This window comes from Hesperophylax consimilis, chromosome 20, assembly GCF_061612785.1.
Source record: "Hesperophylax consimilis isolate HC1 chromosome 20, BYU_Hcon_1.0, whole genome shotgun sequence".
NCBI lineage: Eukaryota > Metazoa > Arthropoda > Insecta > Trichoptera > Limnephilidae > Hesperophylax > Hesperophylax consimilis.
Window position 1 is genome coordinate 7,922,512 of NC_142855.1, and position 22,693 is coordinate 7,945,204.

Below are 22,693 nucleotides of genomic sequence, written 5' to 3' on the forward strand. Positions count from 1 at the left end.
AAATTATTACCTTCGTTCAAATCAAATTCATGCAATTCACTAAGCTATTCTATACTATAATTTAACAACTAAGATAATTCCAATAACCTTGTTCTAACAGAAATCATAACAATAATCAAACATAAAACAAATAATATAGACAACACAACATGGAGCGCTGGTTTCCTGGTCATCCTTCTGAAGGGTTTGTGTTTTTCTATAGTTCATTACCACATTTATAATTAGTTTCTTCAGATGTATTTGTGTAGTTGGAAATTACATATAGCCAGCAGGCTATCTCGGTTTATAAGCGTTCATTTTTTTCTTAGTATATACGGATCTACAATCCTTTTTTTATTTTGTACATTTTTTATCAAACTCGCAAGTTTTATTGTTATCCACTTTTTTATGCACTGTTTTTACCTTTTATTTATTATTATTTCTTCCTTATCTTCTTTTAATTTATTATTATTATTTTTTTATTTATGATAATACACAAAAATTTTATATTGTTTTTATCACGAAACTTTTTATATTGTTTTGCACAAAACCTTTTTTTATTTTGCGCTTACTCAGCGTCTGGTCCGTTGGGTGGGGGTGTCGACATTTTCAGCTCCTCGTTGTCATCTATTGGCAACAGACAGATCTTTGAAATGGCCCTCTGGATGATGCCTTTCGACGTGATGATGGTAGCCACGCGAACTCTTCCATCAGCGCCAGGATGAACGGCGCTCACACGTCCCAGCCTCCAGTAGCAAGAAGGGACGTTGTCCTCCTTTATTACGACCATGTCGCCAGACCGCATCTGCCTTTGATTCCTATTGGTCCATTTGCTTCTGGTTTGAAGTTCTGCTAAGTACTCCTTCCGCCACCTCGACCAAAAAAATTGTACAATCTGGATTAGTTTTTGGTAATTGTTTAATCGATTGAATGTGATATGTTCCAAATTTTGTTCTGGAATCGCCGCCAAACTAGTTTCTATTAGAAAGTGACCAGGAGTCAAGGGATTAAGGTCATAAGGATCATTTGATAAGGGAGACAGTGGCCTGGAGTTTAAGCAAGATTCAATTTGACACAACACCGTATTAATCTCTTCATAAGTTAATGAAGCGATACTGGTTATTCTTTTTAAGTGATGCTTAACTGACTTTATCCCAGCCTCCCAGAGCCCCCCAAAGTTCGGCGCACGAGCTGGTATAAATTGCCATTGTATTCCTAATGTGGATAAATAATTATCAATTTTATCATTAGACATATTTAAAAAATTATAAATTTCTCTTAGTTCATTATTAGCCGCTTTAAAATTGGTTGCATTGTCCGAGAACATTTTGCTTGGTCTACCACGACGCGAGATAAACCGTTTCAAAGAGTTTAAAAAACTCTCTGCGCTCAAGGACAGCACAGCTTCTAAATGCACGGCTTTAGTGACCATGCATACGAACGAGCAAATATATGATTTAACGCTATGTGATTTTCTGTGAATACCCGACTTTATTAATATTGGTCCACAGTAGTCCACTCCTGTTATCTGAAATGGCCTACATTCAGTTATTCTTTCAGCTGGTAGGTCGGCCATCAACTGCTGTTCGGATTTGGGATTACATCTATAACAAATTATACATTTTTTTATTATTTTTTTTACAACATTCCTTCCCTTAATCGGCCAAAATTTCATTCTAATCAACGCCAATAATGACTGCGTTCCCGAGTGTAAGTTCAAGTAATGATAGTGTTTTACAATTAGCTCTGTTAATTTATGATGCGAAGGTAACAAAATTGGGTGCTGCTGGCCTTCGGTTACCATTTTACCTTTGGAGAGCCTTCCCCCCACACGAATTAGATCCCTTTCAATAAAAGGATCTAATGACTTTAGTGCACTATTCCTAGGTATATTACCTCCATAATTTAAAGCTCGAATTTCGTCTCTGAAACAGTATGATTGCACCCGAGATATTAATTTGTTTACTGAATTTTCCAACTCACTAACTGTCAATTTACTATAGCGGCGCTGCGAAGGGTTTCTGCAATTAAAAATAAATCTATTAATGTATGCTGTTACTCTCTGTAATTTGGAAAAATTGGAATATCTATCAAAAATGTCCCAGTCCTGTTTCACAGCAGACAACAGTGCCGAGCTTGTTTTGATCTCTGGTGGATCAATACAAAATGAGTTGGAATTTGGCCAGCACGCTGAATCCAACGTCAGCCAATCTGGACCATGCCACCAAATGCTGGAAATTAATAACTGTGGAACGCAGATTCCTCTGGAAAGCACGTCTGCTGCATTGTCTTCCGACCGTACATGGTTCCATTGCTCCGGCTGACTGGTTTCCTGGATTTCCGCCACTCTATTAGCAACGAAAGTGTTCCATCTTACTGGCTGATCCCTGATCCAGCACAGTACTATTTGGGAATCACACCAGTATGTAGTAGGTATATCCGGAGTACATAGAGCATCTTTAATGTAATTCACTAGTCTTGTCAGTAATACGGCTCCACATAATTCTAACTTGGGTAGAGAAACACTTTTCAAAGGCGCTACCCGTGATTTGGACAATATCAAATTGGAGTACTTCTTACCCAATTTGTCAGTAGACACCATATAAACACAGGACGAATATGCCTTTTCTGAGGCGTCACAAAATCCATGTAGCTGTAAATTTACATGATCTTGACATATTATCTTTCTACCTATTCTTAAATTATTTAATTGAGGCAGTTCATTCACATATGCTTCCCATGTCTTCAACATATCATATGGAATAGGCTCATCCCATTGAACCTTTGCCTGCCACAATTTTTGCATCAATAATTTAGCAATAACAGTAACAGGACCTATTAATCCTAACGGGTCAAATATGGACGCAATGCATGACAGCATTTGTCGTTTGCTATTAATTGGATTTTGTAATAACTTCACTGTGTATAAGAAATTATCCTGTTGATTGTTCCAACACAGGCCTAATATTTTGTTATCATTTGAATCTGTACTAATAATCATATCTGACATGCTTTCTTCCTTCGAACATAATGAGGGCAAATTCGACCGCCATTTCCTTAAGTTCATTCCCGCGGATGCCATGATAGATATTAGTTGTTCTTTTATTATTAAACAGTTTTCTTCAGTTTCATCTCCAGTAATTAAATCATCCACATAAAAATTATTCTTTATAATCTGACTGACCTTGTGGTTTGATGATATATTTTCATTTCCCAGCTGCTGGAGGCATCTAGTTGCCAAAAATGATGACGGCCCCAGACCGTAGGTAACGGTGTTAAGTCGATAATGCTGAATTTCCTCCTCCGGGAAATTTTTCCATACTATTCGCTGTAGATCCCTGTCTTCGGGTCGCACCAATATTTGCCTGTACATTTTCTCAATGTCGGCTGTTATCGCGTACTGGTGTTTTCTGAAACATATCAATTGTGCGGCTAAATCTTTCTGTAAAACAGGTCCTATCATGAGAGTATCGTTTAACGATATACCATTGGATGATTTTGCTGAACCGTCAAATACCACTCGAGTCTTAGTGGTAGTGCTTGATTCTTTCGATACTGCATGATGTGGCAAATAAAAATAACAATCTTCGTTAGAAGGTGCTTCGCACCGGGTCATGTGACCCAAGTCTATATATTCTTGCATGAATTCTTTATATTTTTTCATCAGGTCAGGATTTGAAGAAAATTTCCTTTGCAAATTGCAAAGTCTTTTTTCCGCCATAGGCAGCGTTTCTCCCAACTGTTTAACACAGGGGCGCTGTGGTAAACTTACCACGAAACGACCATTGTCATTCCTTTTATACGTGTCCTTGAAAATATCCTCGCACGCTCGCTCCTCATGGCTCCGGTGCTTCACCGGTTGGAATTCTTCTAATTTCCAGAAGTTTTCAATCTGTTTGTGGATTATATTTAATGATAGTTGACAAGATTTTACTGGCCTTTTTATTTTTGCTGTGACGATGGGTCCTGACACCAGCCATCCGAATTCAGTTCTCTGTAATATGGGTCCTGAGTCTCCATTTCGAAGTTGATCTTGCTTCATAATTTCCCAAAAGGTTTCCGCTTCTAGTAGCATATCTATGGAGCTTGTTTCATAGAAGGCAGGATCCGCTAACTGAAGACCATCAGGTATGTTGGCATCCCTTTTTTGAAAAGAAATTTGCGGCAGATGACTTGTTACTTCTTTCAAAACGAGACATTCTATGTCTCTTTCATACGGTGAATAGTTCGAGAAAATTCTTAAATTTATGCTATTTTTAATATTCAATATTTTGTTTTGGATTACGGTAATCGGTATGTTTGCCCTTTTGGGTTTTAATTGCAATATTGTTGCAAATTCTTCTGTTATAAAATTGGACTGAGAACCACTATCCAATAAAACTCTAGCCTTAATCAAATTTCCGTTATTATTCAACACTTTAATAACGGCGGTAGATAACAAAACAAAACTTTTAGATATTTTCGTAGAGTGATTTGTAACTAAAGGTTCATTATTTGATGTTGATGGTGAATCCCTATCCTGAGACTTCGAATTATCTGTTTCCTTTTTTAAATGCAACAAAGTATTGTGCGAGTTATTTTCGCATATACGACAATTGTATTTACTTTTACATTCTTTTAGCTTATGACCCAAGCACAAACATTTCAAACACGCATTTACTTGACGTATCTTTATAATTCTATCCTTAGTATTTAATATTAAAAAAATTACAATTATAAACCTTATGATCGCCTTTGCAAATAATACATTTTGTCATTTGAGGCGTTAAAGAAATCATATCTTCTTTTCGGTATTTGAAAGGAAAAGTTTTATTTTGATTAAATTTTCCTTCAGTAATCCCAGCAAATTCTAAAATCTGAACTCGATCTGATAAATATTTTATAAACTCTTTATATGTGGGTAGATTATCTTTTGTGGCAAATGTCTCCCAATGATGTCGAGTTTCACTATCTAGTTTTCGCGACAGTAAATATATTAACATGATATCCCAATTTTCGGTGGGTATATTTAACTTATTTAACGATTTTAAATGTAATTCGGATTCATCGATAAGATTCCTTAATGCTACGGAATTTTCAAATTTTATTTCAGGCAATTTGAATAATGCTTCAACGTGCTTATGTATAATAATTTTTATATTTTGATAGCGAGAAGTTAACAGCTCCTATGCAGTATAATAGTTCTCCTGGTTATTTGGAAGTGAGGTTAATAATTTAGCTGCGTCACCTTCGAGGCATGATCGCAGATAATACAATTTTTGAATAACTTCTAAAGATGGATTATTTTCAACTAAAGCAACAAAAGTATCCCGAAAATTCAACCAATTTTCGTAACTCCCATTAAATTTTGGCAACTCAAGTATAGGCAAACGTATGTTATGTGATGTTGTATTCTGAATTTTATTTAACAATTTATCTTTAGCCTTAGCAACAATATTATAATATAAATTTTCAAATGCTTGTCTTTCTGTTTTGGTTAATTCTTCCGGCGAAATTGCTTCTATGTTATCTTGTAATGAGTCGAAGGTGTCTAAAATTGGTTCAAGTTTCTTCAATCTGACTTCAATTTCAGATTTCGACAAATTATCACCGTTTATATATTCATTGAACCTAGTTAATTTCGCCTTGCAGACTCCACGCTGGCTAATCAAAGTTTTGAGATCCATTTTTAAATATCAAGAAAGGAGGTATTCACAGAACGTATTGTCAAATGATAATCACTTGTAATCAATCACTACACGTGCACTGTCCTTGATCACAGAACTTTACTAATTAACCGATAAACAATGAATTTTATCTGAATTTTATAAATGCAACAGCTCGATGGCTGTCAAAAAGAAAACAATATGACAGTATTGTTATTCTCTCCACAATCTCCACCGCGCATGCGTCAGCTTGCTTCGCGGCTGGGTTGGTATTTTACCGTCTCGCGGCAAATTTCGAAATTTAAACTTACGGATTTTCAAATATAACCGCTCGTAATAAATCTTTTAAGAAATTTAAAATACTTGCTTTGTATTCTAACTTCTTTTTATATTGTTGTAACAATTATTATTGCTTACTACAATTTCGATGATGGGTATGAAATCAATTCAAACAACACTTGGTAACAATCAGCCCGATTCAATTTTAAAACAAACAAAGAAATACGGCTGTGTAATAAATCATGCTCTCCTGCCTGGGAAAATAAGGTAGGTATATGGGATATGGTCACTTGCCCGTTTTTCTGAAGATTCCCTCTGATGATGGATGTTGAAGATGTTTGCTGGTTCTTTTATCATCCGCGATTCAATCGATAATACGGATGCGGCACGAAGGTCCAATGTTTAATTTTGGATCAAGATAGAAATATAAACCCACTTATTTCGCCAGAAATGTTTATTGCAGAAGAGACATAAAAATGATAAATCAACCTATTTATTAACTTTTAACAGGAAAGAATCTATGACGACATCTATGAAAAAACTATCAACTTATTTATTAACCTTTAACAGTCTGTTGGAAAGGTAAGTATCTACATATAGCGACATCTATGCAAAGCTACACTAAACTCTATTTTCTAACAATCAGTTTACGGCAATTGGTAAACGAAAGTTTCTCTTTTGTAGTCTTTTTTAATTACACAACTTGAAAAATGATATGTAATGTATTGTTGATGTTATTACAGCCTGTGTTATATTTTGTTTACGAACAAACCGATGAAAACCAACTGTCCTGACTTTTCAACAATCTCGCTTTAAATACCATACCTTTGATTAGGTTAGATTGATTATCAATTAATCAACATCCCTCATCGCTAGCTGAATAAAATAATCCATACTGATTAATAAAACATAAAATTAGGCAATTTTGGTCAATTACTTACTTAAACGCCATGTTTGATATTTGTTACTGCTAATGCCTCGGTGTCTAAAAAGAAACTATTCTGCGGCCTACCAAAGCCTAAGCGGCCGATTTTCCTCGTTTAAATTTGAGCGAGGAATATTGCACATAGCAAGGTTATGAACTGACTAATATATATCGGTCCTTAGTTTTAAGAAGAAATGGATGAGGGGGTACCCAAAATCAAACCGAACTGAAATTGCAGAGGACTAAGTTTTGTAGTAAGTACTGGTTTCTGCCAGTAAAAGCGGTCCTTACCTTTCCTTAGGCAGTATGCCATATTCCCCATTCAAAATAAAAAATTGTCTGGAATTCCTAATCATAGTTTTTTCATGATAAAGCAAAAGTTATAATTTTTAGTAAGTACCTAATTTGTTATTTCATCTCTATAGCTAATTCGAACCGCAATGTGCTTGCGATAAATTGCAATTACATTCAAATAATTAATCATAAAACATGCATAGGTACGATGGTTACCATGATGATTTCTTTTATATTTGTGGCAGAGTAAGCAGTTGATATGCAAACGCGAGGCCGCTCTTTTTGATGATGTTATTCTTCTTTGCATGAAGAACGGTACACTAACAATGTGAGTTCCGCAGACGACAGTTTTCATGACGCCGACGATAAAGGAACGGAAACACATGCTCGCAAATAAGCACGCTTGTGAGCATGCTTAGAACCTGCTTTTCAACTGGACACCTTTGCATATGTTATGCATACAGTTTTGAGCATGCTCCGGGATACGTGTACTCGAAGCAAACAAATGAACACTTTTGCTATTTAGACGCTTCATCACAGCCCAATTTGTAAGCTATACAAGAAATCAAAACAGTTTCAGTTCTCAACAGCACACCTGCCGCGAACTGAAATGAAAATCGATTCTAGCATCTTCATAAGCAAAAGTGTTCAGATATGCTAAGAGCACGTCGTCGTCCAGTTTCATTCACTTCTCCTTGCTAAGAAGCTACTTATACTTGCTACTTCTCTTGCTACTCGAAAATGAACCGACTGTTGATTTATGATATGCTTTAATAATCATGCTTAATACTAGCGATGTTTTACATACACATGCCACTATGTAGCAACTGCTCAATAATCGCATGATTTCGTGCTACTGATGAGCATATCTGTCCGTGGCTTAAGTAGGCTACGAATCCTATAGTAAAATTGCGACGAATTCGAACTCGAAACAAACATGCTACATAACCCGACAAAATAGTAATGTTGCACATCAGATAAGGTCAGGGTCCGAAAATTACTCTACCAGCTTTCCTGGACGGTGAGCTTCGGAAAGTAGTGGAAGAAACCAAGCATCTAGGACAAAGCACCAACAGTAAGCTGTAGGATTACGATGAAATCGACCGGTAAGACGAGCGTTCAGCATACAGTCGAACATGCTCAGTAAAAGATCACGGTTAAGCAGCCCACGTGTAAACATAATTTTTTTCTTACACTCTGTACATACATTAATACTTGCGAGCTTTGGGCCAACATTAAGAAGAGCTGTATGGAAATTCTTCTCGTAAAATAAAATGCCTACCGCATGATGTTCGGCTTTCCTCTCTTTCGGTTGGTTTGGAGGTGGCGGAGTTCCTGCTTTTTCAGCCCTCATAAGAAGCCAGTTGGCAGGATAAAGGGATAGGATACAGAACTCCGAAAACGTCTTAGTTGTGGATCGGATCAATCTAAATACATAAAACCATTAACGTCTTTTTGGAGTCTTCAGCGAGTATCTAAATGACTCAGTCCAGATATTATTATTATTTGTACGAAATAGGATATTATTTGAAAATTTTACTCGTTGAATAAGTTAAATAAATAAAATTGCATAATAAAGTCTATTTAAAAATTAAATTACAATTAGACTCCGTATACTTATAAATTAAGATAAAAATTATAGGTAGAACAGGCAGACAACCAGCCATATGGCAGCTTTGCTGGACTAACATAACCTGTACTAAACAGTTTTTGAAATTTCAAAATAAAATTTCCAAAAAATTCGTTGAAATGCTTTTCAACGCTTTGCAAGTTCTTAGGATTCTAATAAGGCTAGTTGTTGGTTATATAAGAATAAATCATTTGTTTTATTTATATACAATAAATAGTTTTAACCAAATACAAAAAAATACACAGGTTCTGTAACTTATTATTAATATTAACAGTTGACACTCATAATCTAAGACTTATTTTAATAACATTTGAAGAATAAAGTTAAAAAACTTACTTATCCGCCTTATACATTTTATATGAAAATCATTTTCATAAAAATTTGTCTAACTTGCTATAATTGTCATTCTATGTGTCCATACATTTAGGAATACTTACAACAGAAACGTTTCTTATTTTTAAAATTCAGTGCATACGACAGACACAAACGTACTTCTGTTTTAACATGTTTTGTACTGACAATTGAAACTTTTTTTCTCCTGAATAACTGAATTTATGAATTACATTTGTTTCAATCAAAATTTTTTAAAGTTTTATGATTCATTTTAAAAAAATGTACCTACTCTGAGAGCATTTCACACTTAAATACACACCGTCAAACTAGGTATTATAGTATAAACAAGAAGAATACACTTGAAGAGTCAATTCAAAATGAAAACGTTGTCAATTGTGATAGAATTATGACTAACGAACTTTGAAAATAATAGTTAATTTTAGTTTAAAAAAAAAACAATTTAAATATATTTCCACGCGATACAAAATAGGAATAATTCTAGGCAACAAAGACTACTCTAACCACTTATTAATAATATAAATTATGAATACTGGAGAATCTCTTTTGTGCGCTAAATCCCAGTTACATTATCGCAAGTTCCGAGCAAGCCTATTTTGTAAAGAAGTCCGTGTGTCATATTAAGGTATACTTATTAGCAGATGAATTCTTTAAAAACGGAACAAGAAAAAGGTTTTCCTCCACTGTGGGTCACCATGTGTTTCTACAAAACCCTCCTTTGAGGACATAAATATCTTCAATCGGATTATGAAAAGGGTTTTTCTCCACTGTGAGTCAGCATGTGTCTCGTCAAAACTTCCATTCGGGAACATAAAAATTTGCAGAACACGAAAAACGTTTTTCTCAACTGTGAGTCAGCATGTGTGTCGTCAAATATCCTTTTCGAGAAGAAGAATAAGTGCAAATAGAACATGAAAAAGGTTTTTCTCCACTGTGAGTAAGCATGTGACTCGTCAAATATTTCTTTAGAGAACATGAATAAGTGCAAGCGGAACATGAAAAAGGTTTTTCTCCACTGTGAGTCAGCATGTGATTCGTCAAATCTCCCTTTCGAGAACATGAATAAGTGCAAACAGTACACGAAAAAGGTTTTTCTCCACTGTGAGTCAGCATGTGTCTCGTCAAATCTCCGTTTTGAGAAAATGAAGATTTGCAGTCTGAACATGAAAAAGGTTTTTTTCCAGTGTGAGTCAGCATGTGTCTCGTCAAATGTCCCTTTCGAGAAAATGAATAAGTGCAAACAGTACACGAAAAAGGTTTTTCTCCACTGTGAGTCAGCATGTGTCTCGTCAAATCTCCTTTTTGAGAAAATGAAGATTTGCAGTCTGAACATGAAAAAGGTTTTTTTCCAGTGTGAGTCCGCAAGTGAAGTTCTAACTTTAACTTTGACTTTGACTTGCAGGAGTACTTACAATGGGAAAAAGAGAATGATTTTTCCACAGGAAGTTTCTTTTGATCAGTCAATGAATCTGAAAAATTTTATGAACAAGCCATAAGTAAAAGCATCATTAATTCATAAAATGTAAAAAATAAAAAGCACGAATAATTATTTACCTGTTGTCTGTTTTTTTCTTTGAAATCGTTTTAGGCATTCCTTTTTAACATCAGGAAGGTCTATGTTAATTTCTATAAAAGGAATTCCCCCTCCATCTTCTTCTCGAAGTCCTGGTTCTATCTTGAAGCTAACAGTCTCCTCCACTTTAATGCTACCTAGAAAATACAAACAACAATACTAAATTGATAAGCCCAGACGAAGTGCATTATTAAAATCGTACAATTAAAGTCATCCATCTCCAAGAGAGTGCTAACACAAAACTTATTTTTATCATAAAAAACTTTTATTTTATAAATGTACGATAAATCTTACCATTTTATTGTTCCCATTTTAAAACAATAATACGGATAACAGGCTTTTAAGTTTAATTTAGAAAATAAGAACGATCGCAGATGTCCGCTTCAAGAAGGGAATACTAATTACTCTTGCGCACATTATATACAGAGTTTTTAATTGTTGAAGAAAAAATGTTTGAATCAATATTACGTGTTAACGCACCATAGTGTAACTTATACAACATCCCAAATAAGGTACGTGAGAAGTTTTCTGTAGTTTGGCAGTTTCCTGTAAATATCGTGTTTAATGTAAATACCAAAGAACGGCAAAAGAAGATGTTGTTACCAGAAATTATGGCCTGCCTTGGCAACTCAATACTGACATGGATTACTAGATCGAAATTTTACACACAACAGTTTATGACATAAGCATTGCAACTTACAGGTTTTCCGAGTACTCTCCGCATGCTGTAAGCATTCCTTCTTTACATGTAAAAAGTCAAAATCCATATCCACATACGGAGTTTCAGAACCGCCTTCTTCCTGTGTCCCTGGTTCCTTCTTGATGGAAAAACTCTCTGGATTCAGTGGATCCATTACAAGACTTTGGTAGGATTGTGGATTTGGTTCAAACCCAAAAATATAACTGAAACTGCCAGATACAAAACGTTATATTAAGAACGAATATCTTCTTTGGAAGAGATTTGGATATTTTATTTTGGTTGATATATTCTGTAAGAACAATGAGGCGTATGCAAACACATAGTCGCGCTGTATAAATCTCAAAGTGGTAAGATAAAAGCGAAACTGTATTGCTTTCAATTTTGTAGCTTTAGTTCTAAACTGCTACGCGTCACGTTAGGTCGTGTGCAACCTTTAAGTAAATTGAGTAACAAAGTGCCAAAATGCACTCGTGCATCTTGAGAACATGTTTGGATTACCCGACAAACACTATAAAATGCAAACAGATAAAGTTTTATTCGCAAAACACAAAAATTATTTTATAATTATGAAAAAATATATATTACGATTGTTTTCAGATATTTACATTTTCAGTGTCATTATATAGAAAGTGAGATAGTTAAAGTAGTAACACATAAGTATAATGAGGACAACCTAATAGCAGTAGATCTCACACAGTATCCCGTGGTCATCATATAGTGTAATCGTATATTAGTCACGCCCGTGACGTAGAATGTAGTATCCGATGCAAATTTAATTCATTATATTATTTAATGTTTAATTCGTACATATTCTTTAAATGTCCATCTTAGCCACACATGAACAGCGTTAGAATTAAGAATTTACTGTAAACATAAGAGTTTGTTTAGTAAATATTTGGAAAAAAAAAAATTTTTGACGGAATAGAACTGAAAGTAAATATAATTGATAAAGGTTAGCAGAATCTGATTCAGTCATCCTCCGTATCTCTATTTAAAGTGACATAATCGTATAGTCGATCCGCCATTCTTTTTGACAAAATATCGGTATACGCAGGTAAATGTTAAGTTAGGTTGCGTTAGGCCGTTAGACGCAGCGCTGTTCTACATTTGACTATACAAAATACTTGAAAATATCGGCATTAGAACTTACCGATAACTTATGATAAAAACGTAACATTTCCATCTGAACGATCTTACAAATTACAGTGACAGATGCTTTCACGCATCAAAAAACTACTCAGTAGATTGATAACTTCGGCCTTTTGAAAGGAGAAATTTTGTCAAACCGATGACGTCATTACGAGATTTGAGTCATAAACAAACCACTAAGCAAAGTAGAAGAAACATTAAAAAATAAAGCGCGGCCATAGACAATATGATCTTCCCTAGGTAGGCATCTAGGGAAGATCATATCGTGCCATTTCAGCCTAAAATGTTATTTTAAAAATAATTGTTGGAAATGTCCCTCAGTCCTGCGAAAATGTGCTATAAGGAATATTTCCTTACGGCACATTTTCCCAGGACGGCGCTTTGTATGTTTAAAACTTTGAATGTTCGCCAGTTCCCCCAACATGGTTGACATCTCCCTCTACCTTCACTCCCTTACCTAGAACATCACGGGATGAACCGCGGTGGGGTGATGATAGCGAGCTGTGGCTGGACGTCCCACTCTACCAAGAAGTGTCTACGTTTTGAAACGGTGAGTTTATTTTTTAAACGTCGTACCAGAGGCGGTCCGTAATTGAAATACAAACCCATTAAATTAATTTGTGATTTCTGTTGTTTCAGAAACTGACATGGTGGATAGCCGCGGGAGCGATGTGGACGAAGAAGCGAGCGACGTTAACGATGAAACCAATATTTTTTTAATTATTTTTATTGCAAGAAATAAATAAATAAATTGTCTGCTCTATAATTTATTTCCTTCCCAACTATTTTTTTTCAAAACCCAACTTTTAGGTATAAAAATCATAAAGATTTTAATAAAATAAAAAAAAAACTTTTTGTTTTAAAACCACGAGTTTTTAATATTTTTTAGAACCGACCGGTTTGGCTTTACTCAAATATCTTCAGGGTACAAATTATTACTACTTGTGGTTTTAAAACTAAAAGCATTTTATTTTATTTTGAAAAATGTCAAACTACAAAGTGATTGCTTTCTACAATAATATAAAGATTTTAACTAACGTTCTAAGCTCCTACAAGTTTCACATGATAGATTTCATCACCATCATCATCAAATTTGCTAGGTTAATTCACCCGGTGTGTACTGAGCTTAAACGCTGTCAAATCACGTATTCTGGAGGAAAAATGTTGAAATACACGGAATTTAAACAATTTACAAAGTATTTTCTGAAAGATAAGTAATCTGTATTGCTATGATATATCTTATTAAAAACCTTGTTTTTTGTTTTACTATCCAATATAAAAACATGGTCATAAATATCCAGTATTAGATCTCAATTATATAAAAAGCGGCGCTTCGATTTTGACATTGTAAAATAGACTGTCTGTATTATACTATTCAATTAGTTAAAAAAAGGCAAAAATTGCAATAATTGTTATTGGTAATTGTAGACAATGAATTTATTTTTCTAATTTAATACTATAGTAATTTAGTTCATTACATTTGGACAGTCCGTGATCAAATTTTTTAACACCTTCGATTTCTGATAATATGCTGTTTACGATTAAAATCAAGTTTTTTTTCCATAGACATGTATCTTTCATTATCAAGTAAACCACAGACAACATACAGAAATATAAAATATTTAATGCTGACTCGAAAAAGTAGCTGTCACGGCAGTTTCAAAGTAACAAACACGCAGGATTCGCGCGATTATAAATTTTACGATTTTTTCTATAAATCCTACTAAAATTAGGCAAAGTGCAAAATATAGGTTAACTCATTGGCTATATAGCACCATAACAAGTGTGTACGACTACATGTAAAAATTCTAAGTAATGTTTTTTTTAAAGTTGGCGAAAAATTAAAAAAAATGATCGTTACTTCGCGTGGTCGCTCCAGTGGCTATAGAACGAATTAATTTACCTAGAAAAATTTAGGAGGTAGAGGTATAGTCAAAATAACTTCTTTGAAACATAATCAGGTACAAATGCTAAGAAATTTTTTCCATAGGAAAGCTCATACCTCAGAAATGCACAAAATAATTTGCAAGGCAGATAGAAACATTTCACCTTTAAAATTATACGACGAGAATGCCAACATTTTTATAAATCCCAACCAGGAAGTATAAGATTCCTGGTCAAATAAAATTTTACACTCAAAACACTTCAATTATCTCAACCAAACGTATGTTGACAAATAATTTTCGTCAAACAAATGGTTGAGTATTGGAGAGTCTAGCGCAGAAAAAGAAGGATTTATGCTTGCCATTCAGGATAGAGTCATTAATACTAAAAATTATAGGAAGCATATAATCAAAGATACTAATCAAATTGATGATTTATGTTGAAAATTTTTGGCTTTTCCGGAAACTATAAAACATATTATATCGGGATGTTCTGTGTTAGCACCGTCCTAGTATACATTTAGGCACAATCAAGTTTTAAAAATAATTCACCAAAGTTTGGAAACTAAACATAACTTGATTGATTGCCGTAATATTATACCATATTATGAATACGAACCAAATTCATTTTTAGAAAACGAAATTTATAAAATATATTATGATAAAACTATGCTAACAGACCAAACGATTAGTCATAATTTACCCGATATAGTTTTACATGACAAAATTAAAAAATAACTTATATATCATTGATGTCGCTATTCCAAATTCCTGTTATATTCAAAAATCTGTTAATGAAAATTAAGAAAATACAAAGATTTAGGAAATGAGATAAAAAGAATTTGGCACTCTCAGGCTATAAAAATATTACCATTTGTTATTTCGGCTACTGGCATTAGACCTAGCTCTCTCTTTAAAAATTTAGGCTTATAAGATCTATCAAAAAATTTATACATAAAAATTCAAAAATCAGTCATTTTAAATACATTTAGGATAACGAAAGATTTTTTAAATATTTATGTTGAGGGATCAGTAGGATTTATAGGCCCTGTTAGAAGTTCTACCAAGCCGAACCCTCTGATATGAAAATATCTGGAGTCGGTGAATTATTTTCCCATTTGATCTCTGGTGAGTTGACGTGTTGTTCTTGTATTGTTTTGTATTTATTTTGCTTATAATATAGTGCACTTGCATAATGTTGATTGACTAGATGATCATTTGTGGAAAAGTGTGTGGAAGGGCTTAGTTTTTCCTATGGGGAAGATTTAACCCGGACATAAAATCGGAAATTTATAAAATATCTCAACGAAGGAGCCGTGTTTTCAGCATAGATAGGCATCGTACTAATTGGATATTCACATTCCTTAACATTATGTGGTTACAATTCCATAGTAGTGTTTAGAACGTCGAACTATGAATATATTCCTGTTTTAGAACAGTTACAGTTATAGCAAAGATAAATGAAAAAAAAATACGTTAAAATCGTTACATTCAGTGTAATACAGAAATAAGTCATAAAAATACGAAAACAAAAAAATAGTCGATATAACCATCGTGACGTCCTGTGCGAAGGATACCAGAGGATGTGGTTATGCTAAATGGCAGAACGGCTTTGGTAATTGTAACATATCCGTATACATCTCCGGGAACTAGCTCAGAATAATATTTAAATAAATTGCAGTTTTATACTTACCTCGTATATTCTGCCTTCTCACCAACTCGGGTCGCTAGGGTGGGGACAAGGGAGGTAAATTTAATTAAAAACATCTCTTACGCCCAGAAATACGTCGCCGGACGGAGGAAAGCATATCTTGCAAAATCACTTCCTCGAACTCGACTGTAACTACTTCATCCACCGCCCAGCATCACATCGCTGGGCGGGGAACGAGTACTTCACCACCACTCCTGTCTCGGTCTCTTCTCTCTCTCCCGCCTCGGTCTTGACTGTTCATCGTTCCTGAGCTCGTGGGACCTGTCGCTTTATCCCGCCCTTCTCACTTCTTTCCTTACAACCCACGTCTATCGACACTTTATTTATAACAGTGGGATACACAATTTATAATTCAATTTTATTTGTGACGAAATTTGATTCGTTACATAATGCCAAATGGCTGCGCTAGTGCTCTAATGATCAGAATTAGTGATGCAACAGAGCTCTGCTTCCGCTTCCGCTTCTGCAGAAGTTCCGCAAGTTTTTCACTTCCGTTTCCGTTTCTGGTTCCGCAAACTTTATAACAGAACTCTAAACGGAGAATACAGCGAGGAGCGCGGAGGCGGGGGGCGCGGGGACGACTGGACAGGGGGCGGGACACAAACGATACAAACGTGTCGCAACGAGTTTGTTTGTTTATAGTTTATGTATTTTGGCAACACTGGGTTTATTTATGATTCTGCATTCTGCGCATCACCGCACCATACACTATCGCGACTTATTTGGATCCGCGATATAAATCTCATTTTTTTACCAGCATCAATTCCGAGCAGGTTGAATCTAAATTACTTAATGCAACGATTATTTATTTATTTATTTATTTAATTCCAACGGTATAAATATACCATAAACAATGATAACATGTCACAGTTAAAATCGTAGAAATATTTTTAAAAAGAATTACAAATATATGTGGCATTTGATTGTGAAATGACATTAGAGAGTAAGTAAGTAAGTAAACAAGAGATACAAGTACATAAGTTTCTATAGTGCAAATAAGGTAGAATTAGATTAAATTAATATTGATTGAAAAGATTTGATAGCATAGCCCTCTTGTACCTATCTTGCGTGCAGTTAAATAGATCTGCCACATCTGCGTATCTATTACTAACTTCATGCAACCTAGGTACAAGCGAGTGTTTGGAATACTCAGTCCTGATATTGTTGCATTTAAACAAAATTTTAGAACGAGTAGCTCTCGTGGGTATATGAAATTCAATGAGGTTAATTAAATCAGGACTGTCTATACTACCATTTACAATTTTGAACATAAATATTAAGTCGGATATAATTCTTCGATCTGAGAGTTTTAATAAATTTAGATTTTTCATCAAGTAATTATAATTTATATTTTCAATGGGAATACCGAGTTTTTTTTTTTTTTTTTTTAATGTTCTTTATTCAGTAAAGTTTATACATTACAGTAAACGGGTAATTTTTTGGCCACCACACTAGGCACATGCCCGTGTTGTTTAAAATTAATGTGTCTTAGGAATTTATGTTGAATTTTTTCGATTGAATCTGAATGTAATTTGTAGTGGGGGGACCAGATCGAGGAGTTATATTCGACTTGACTACAAACCAGGGATGTATACAAAATTTTTAATGTTGAAATATTCTTGAAACCTCTGGAATTTCGAAGAATGAAGCCTAGCATTTTCATTCCTTTATTATTAATATTATTTATATGCGATATAAAGTTTAATTTAGAGTCAAAAGTTATCCCCAGGTCATTAATTTCTTCGACAGAAGTAAGGATTGAGTTATTGAGTTTATATGAATGAATAATTGGTTGATTTATTCTGTAAAATTTAATTGAATAACATTTATTTATGTTCAGATGAAGTTTGTTAAGAGAACACCAATTAATTAACCTGTTCAAATTATTTTGTAGACAGATACAATCTTAACCCTTTTGCTGCCCGAATGTAAACACAAGATAATACTCTCACGCCAAGGGTTTTTAGAATTTTTTATATTGCGTCATTATTTATTATCCTCAGCACTTAGAGATTGTAAATTATTACCAAAACAAAAAAAAACTTGTTTACGTTACACTCTTGAAAAGTCCAAGCAAGATATCTTTATAAATTGATGCATTATTTGACGAATAAAAACTATCTATGAAACATCAACAAACTTCGACCCGCCGCCATTATCAAATCAGTAATCTCACCAACACATACAGACCTACTATAGTAATATCAGTAGTCACGTCTCTGAAGCGGGACCTCTGCGACGGCTCACCATTTTTCACGATTCACTTGTAATAATATTATTGTTTAAAACTTCATTATTTATTCAACTTTTATTTACAGTTTCTTATCGCATTATTTATGTTTATAGTTTTTATTCGAATGGTAGACTTAAAAACAGGAATGAATACACAATGCCACATTACACTGGGAACACATATCGAGCCATTTTTCTACGGCTTTGTTTAAGTTTTGTATTCGCACAAACATGGCCGGCTCTGTATGGCTTGGATTGTTTTGATGTTGCCGGTATTGGCTCAGACGTAATGGTGTGTCATGATGAGACGAATGAGGAGTAGAGTCGAGTTGAGTATTTTTGAGGTGTTTTGCGATTAATTGTCTTATCACACATAACTGATAATCGGAGAAGCTCATACCTGAATTTTTTATGCTGTTGTGTAAAATAAAAGAATTTAACAGATATAAGATAGAGACAATATTCCCTTATTTGGTCATCAGACAAGTCGCGTCGAGCCATGATAGAGGGTTACACAAAAAAAAATATTAGGCAAAACGACAAATTAACACAATAATTAGTTTCTAAACACAGATAATTAAAATAAAATGTATATGATTATTTTTTCACTCGAAAGGCGGATATAACAACTTATTTCATTTAAAATAACAAAACATGTTGATTAACACAAAACTTATTTGCACTAAAAATATGAGTAGTTAATAAAAACAATTTGTTAAAATAATAACGTTAGAACCACGATTCGTTGCAGATTCTAAGTATTCGCGAACCGTCGAGATAAGAAGGAACCACGTGATTCACTAACACAACTACGCGCGCGCGGGGAATTCAAACACTGAGAGGGGAAATATTGTAGTCTCCAGTTTGACGAGGTCTTTCATAATATAAACAAAATCATTTGTCAAATCTGTGTAGAGATGTCGCTAGATAAAGGTTCAAATTATTTTTTAAGCCCGAGTTTTGCGCCATCTATACAGAAAGTTTCGAGATATCACAAGATGAAATTAAAATCACGCATGATTGCGCGCGGCAGCGAGGGCCCGGAATCTTGAATCAAACATAGATGCGCACGGCAGCCTCCGGGTTAAGGGCTTTTGATTATTTTAAATATTTTTAAATCATCTGCGAAAAGTAACGTATTAATATCTTCATCAAATATATTTACAATATCATTTATGAACAGTAAAAATAATATTGGGCCTAAATGAGACCCCTGTGGTACACCACTGGTAGCTATAAATTGATTGGAAATGAACAAATTGATTTTTACAAGTAAAACTCTATCAGTTAGATAGCTAGCAAACCATTCTAAAAGTTTTCCGTCAATACCGAGCTTACGTAGTTTGATCAGGAGAATTTTATGGCATACTTTGTCAAAGGCCTTGATAAAGTCCGTATATATGGAATCGACTTGAGTTCTGTTAGCTAATGCGTTTGATATATAGTTTTCATATAACGAGAGATTTGTCAGAGTTGATCTACCCGACAAAAATCCGTGTTGATTCTGTACAATGAGATGGTTAATACATGGTGAAATTTTATCAATTAATAGTTTTTCAAAAAGTTTAGGAATTACAGATAGCTTACATATTGGTCTATAGTTAGTAACATCACTTTTATTACCCTTTTTAAATATAGGAGTTAGATAACAACGTTTCCAAATATCAGGGAAGCACCCTGTGTCAAGGGATTGATTAAACAATAGAAAAATCGGCTCAGCCAGTGAAGTAATGCAATTTATCAGGATATTGGGATGTACATTATCAGGTCCAGCCTTTTTGTTTTTGTCTAAGGATTTGATTTTACTTATAACGTCGTTTATGTTGATGTGTATGGCAGGGATATGTATGCTCTCGTTAAGCGACGAAGGTGGTATATAATTGTCTGGGATATCTTCGTCATAGACGCTTTTAAAATAATCAGCAAAATAGTTAACTTTTACATTCATGTCAGTACTACTCTTTTCTTTGAAGTGCATTGAAAGGGGTAAACCTTGTTTGTTTTTTCTAAGAGAGTTAACGTGAGTGAAAAAGTTTTGTATATTAGAAGGTATAGAGTTTTCGATTCCATTTATATAATTGAAATATGAATTTCTTGATAGTTTTTTACATTGAGTTCTATAGTTGTGAAATATCTTGTAGTCGATAAGAGAGTTCGATTCTTTAAAGTTTTTGTGTGCAATTTTTTTACAGATAACTAGGTTAATTAGCTCGCCACTGAACCATTTTGGGAACTTCGCTTCCTTGATGTGTGAAAGTGGTACAAAGCTTTCAATGGCCTTATCCCTTTAAGGACGCTCCAACACGAGCGTGCACATTCAATGAAAAAATTCCCGCGCTTCGCCTAATCAACTTTTCGGAACGAAGACGGCGGCAAACGATAGTGCACAAAATTAGCTACCCACTAATTTAGATTGTTCCCGTCATCGGCTGGCCATTTGATATTAGTGAGGCGACCAGGATGGCAGTCTTTTTCTCCGATGAGAGCGGTAGACGTAAGTGATGTTATTTTGTACATTTTTTAATTGATACATCATGCAATTGTTATTAGTTTGTTGTTTTAATGCCGGTGGTTGTATTTTACAAGTATTTACATTGAAAACTTGAGATTTGTAAATAGAATCACACTTTTTGGATCAGGAGTCACGATCGTGACGGTTAGGCCTAACGTGACTTTAGGAAGTTTTTGTTATTGACTAATTCTTCGTTGATTTGATCACTATTATTCACATTTTTTGCAGAGATGGAGCTGAATAGTGATTTAGAACTGGAACTTATAGGAGATGGCAACAATTCAGAAGTGGATGGCATAGATGACGATGAAGAATTGCCTCCCCAAATGCCATATGACCATGTTGATGAAGAAGCTCCACCAATACCGACCCCTTCTCAACTCCCACGCAGGATTGTAGGCCAAAGAAGCGCCGGCCCGGTTAGAAGAAGACTTTGGAGACAGGTGCCATTTAACCAAAAAGGACACAGCTACCCGCAGCGTGACGACCCAGGAGTAATTCGAGAACCAAATAAATATTTTGAAGACTACTTCGACGAAGAGTTTTTCGAACACTCTGCAATATGTACCAATAACTATTACATGCGCCACACTGGCCGTATTTTAAATACGAACGTCGTGGAGTAAAAGAAGCTCATAGGCATTCATTTTATCATGGGATACATCCCACACCCGCGGATGTACATGTACTGGCGAGAAGGAATGCGATTGGGCTTAGTTGCGGACGTAATGGCCAGAGACCGATTCAAGACTCTGCGTACAGCGTTACACGTTGTTGACAGTGATACACCTCCACCAGGGAATAACAACACACTTTGGAAGGTACAGCCTGTACTAAACCAGGTTAAAAAAGCATGTGATAGACTGGAAAGGCAGCCGGGATTTTATTCTATAGATGAGCAAATGATCCCTTTTAGTGGTGTATGCCCGCGTGGGCTGCGACAGGTCATCAAAACTAAGCCACGACCCCAAGGTCTAAAAGCTTTCGTGGCTACAACTCACGATGGGCTCATGATTGATTTTGAAGTCTATCGAGGTGCTAGCACTCCGATTGGGGACAGATCGTTAGGAGTCGGGGCGTCGATAATATTGCATCTTTCGAAAAGCATTCCAAGAGGAAGTTGCATTTATTTTGACCGCTACTTTTCGTCCATACCATTACTTGAAAAATTGAACGCTATGGGACTGCACGGCACAGGTACGCTAATGATGAATCGAATACCTGAGCGGAAGAGCATAGATTTTAAACAAGATCGTCATATGCAGCGGAGTGAATCTCCGCAGGTCGTGAGCGACGATGTGGTAGTTGTCAAATGGATGGACAACAAATCTGTACTAGTTTCCTCAAATTGCACATCTGCAGACGAAACAGTAACTGTGAAACGCTGGAATAAAAATTGTTCAGCTTTCATTGATGTCATCGCTCCTAAAGTAATCGCTAATTACAATCAACACATGGGCGGCGTTGACATTCTCGATCAGTCTATTGAATACTACCGCACATTTATGAAGACAAGGAAATGGACCCTAAAAGTCATACTCCATTTCTTTGATTTGGCCATTTCCAACGCATGGCGTTGTACACTTACACTTACACTTGTATAAATTAGATTGTGCGGCAGCTGCGGTTCCAGGCAACAAAGTTATGGACTTGTTGGAGTTTCGCATGCAAGTTGCAGATGGACTTACCAACGCACCTATTCGCCAAAGGAGGATTAGCGAGAGTGATGGTGAAGCTGTTGAAAATTTAGAGCCAAATGTGAAGTATAGGCGATCGAACCAACCCTCTCAAGCTAAAAGGTACGATGGCTATGACCATCTTCCATGTTTT

The 22,693-nt window shown here is 35.1% G+C and overlaps 1 protein-coding gene across 1 annotated transcript; it reads right to left on the reverse strand.

Moving 5' to 3' along the window:
• Positions 1 to 365: 365 nt before the first annotated feature.
• On the reverse strand, positions 366 to 12,626 carry LOC149414005 (uncharacterized). The gene is made up of 4 exons (XM_089644017.1): positions 12,527 to 12,626; positions 11,377 to 11,585; positions 10,658 to 10,813; positions 366 to 851 (listed from the first exon to the last, which is right to left on the reverse strand). The coding sequence occupies exons 3-4, from the start codon at positions 10,693 to 10,695 to the stop codon at positions 548 to 550; spliced, it is 342 nt and encodes a 113-aa protein (XP_089500143.1). The 5' UTR covers positions 10,696 to 10,813; positions 11,377 to 11,585; positions 12,527 to 12,626; the 3' UTR covers positions 366 to 547.
• Positions 12,627 to 22,693: the final 10,067 nt, after the last annotated feature.

Bases quoted from the DNA above. Each gene is read 5' to 3' on its own strand.
- LOC149414005 (XM_089644017.1), bottom strand. From the start codon at position 10,695: ATGCCTAAAACGATTTCAAAGAAAAAAACAGACAACAG. The intron at 852-10,657 runs GTAAATAATTAT...TTTTTGGTCGAG, and splicing joins AAGAAAAAAACAGACAACAG to GTGGCGGAAGGAGTACTTAG.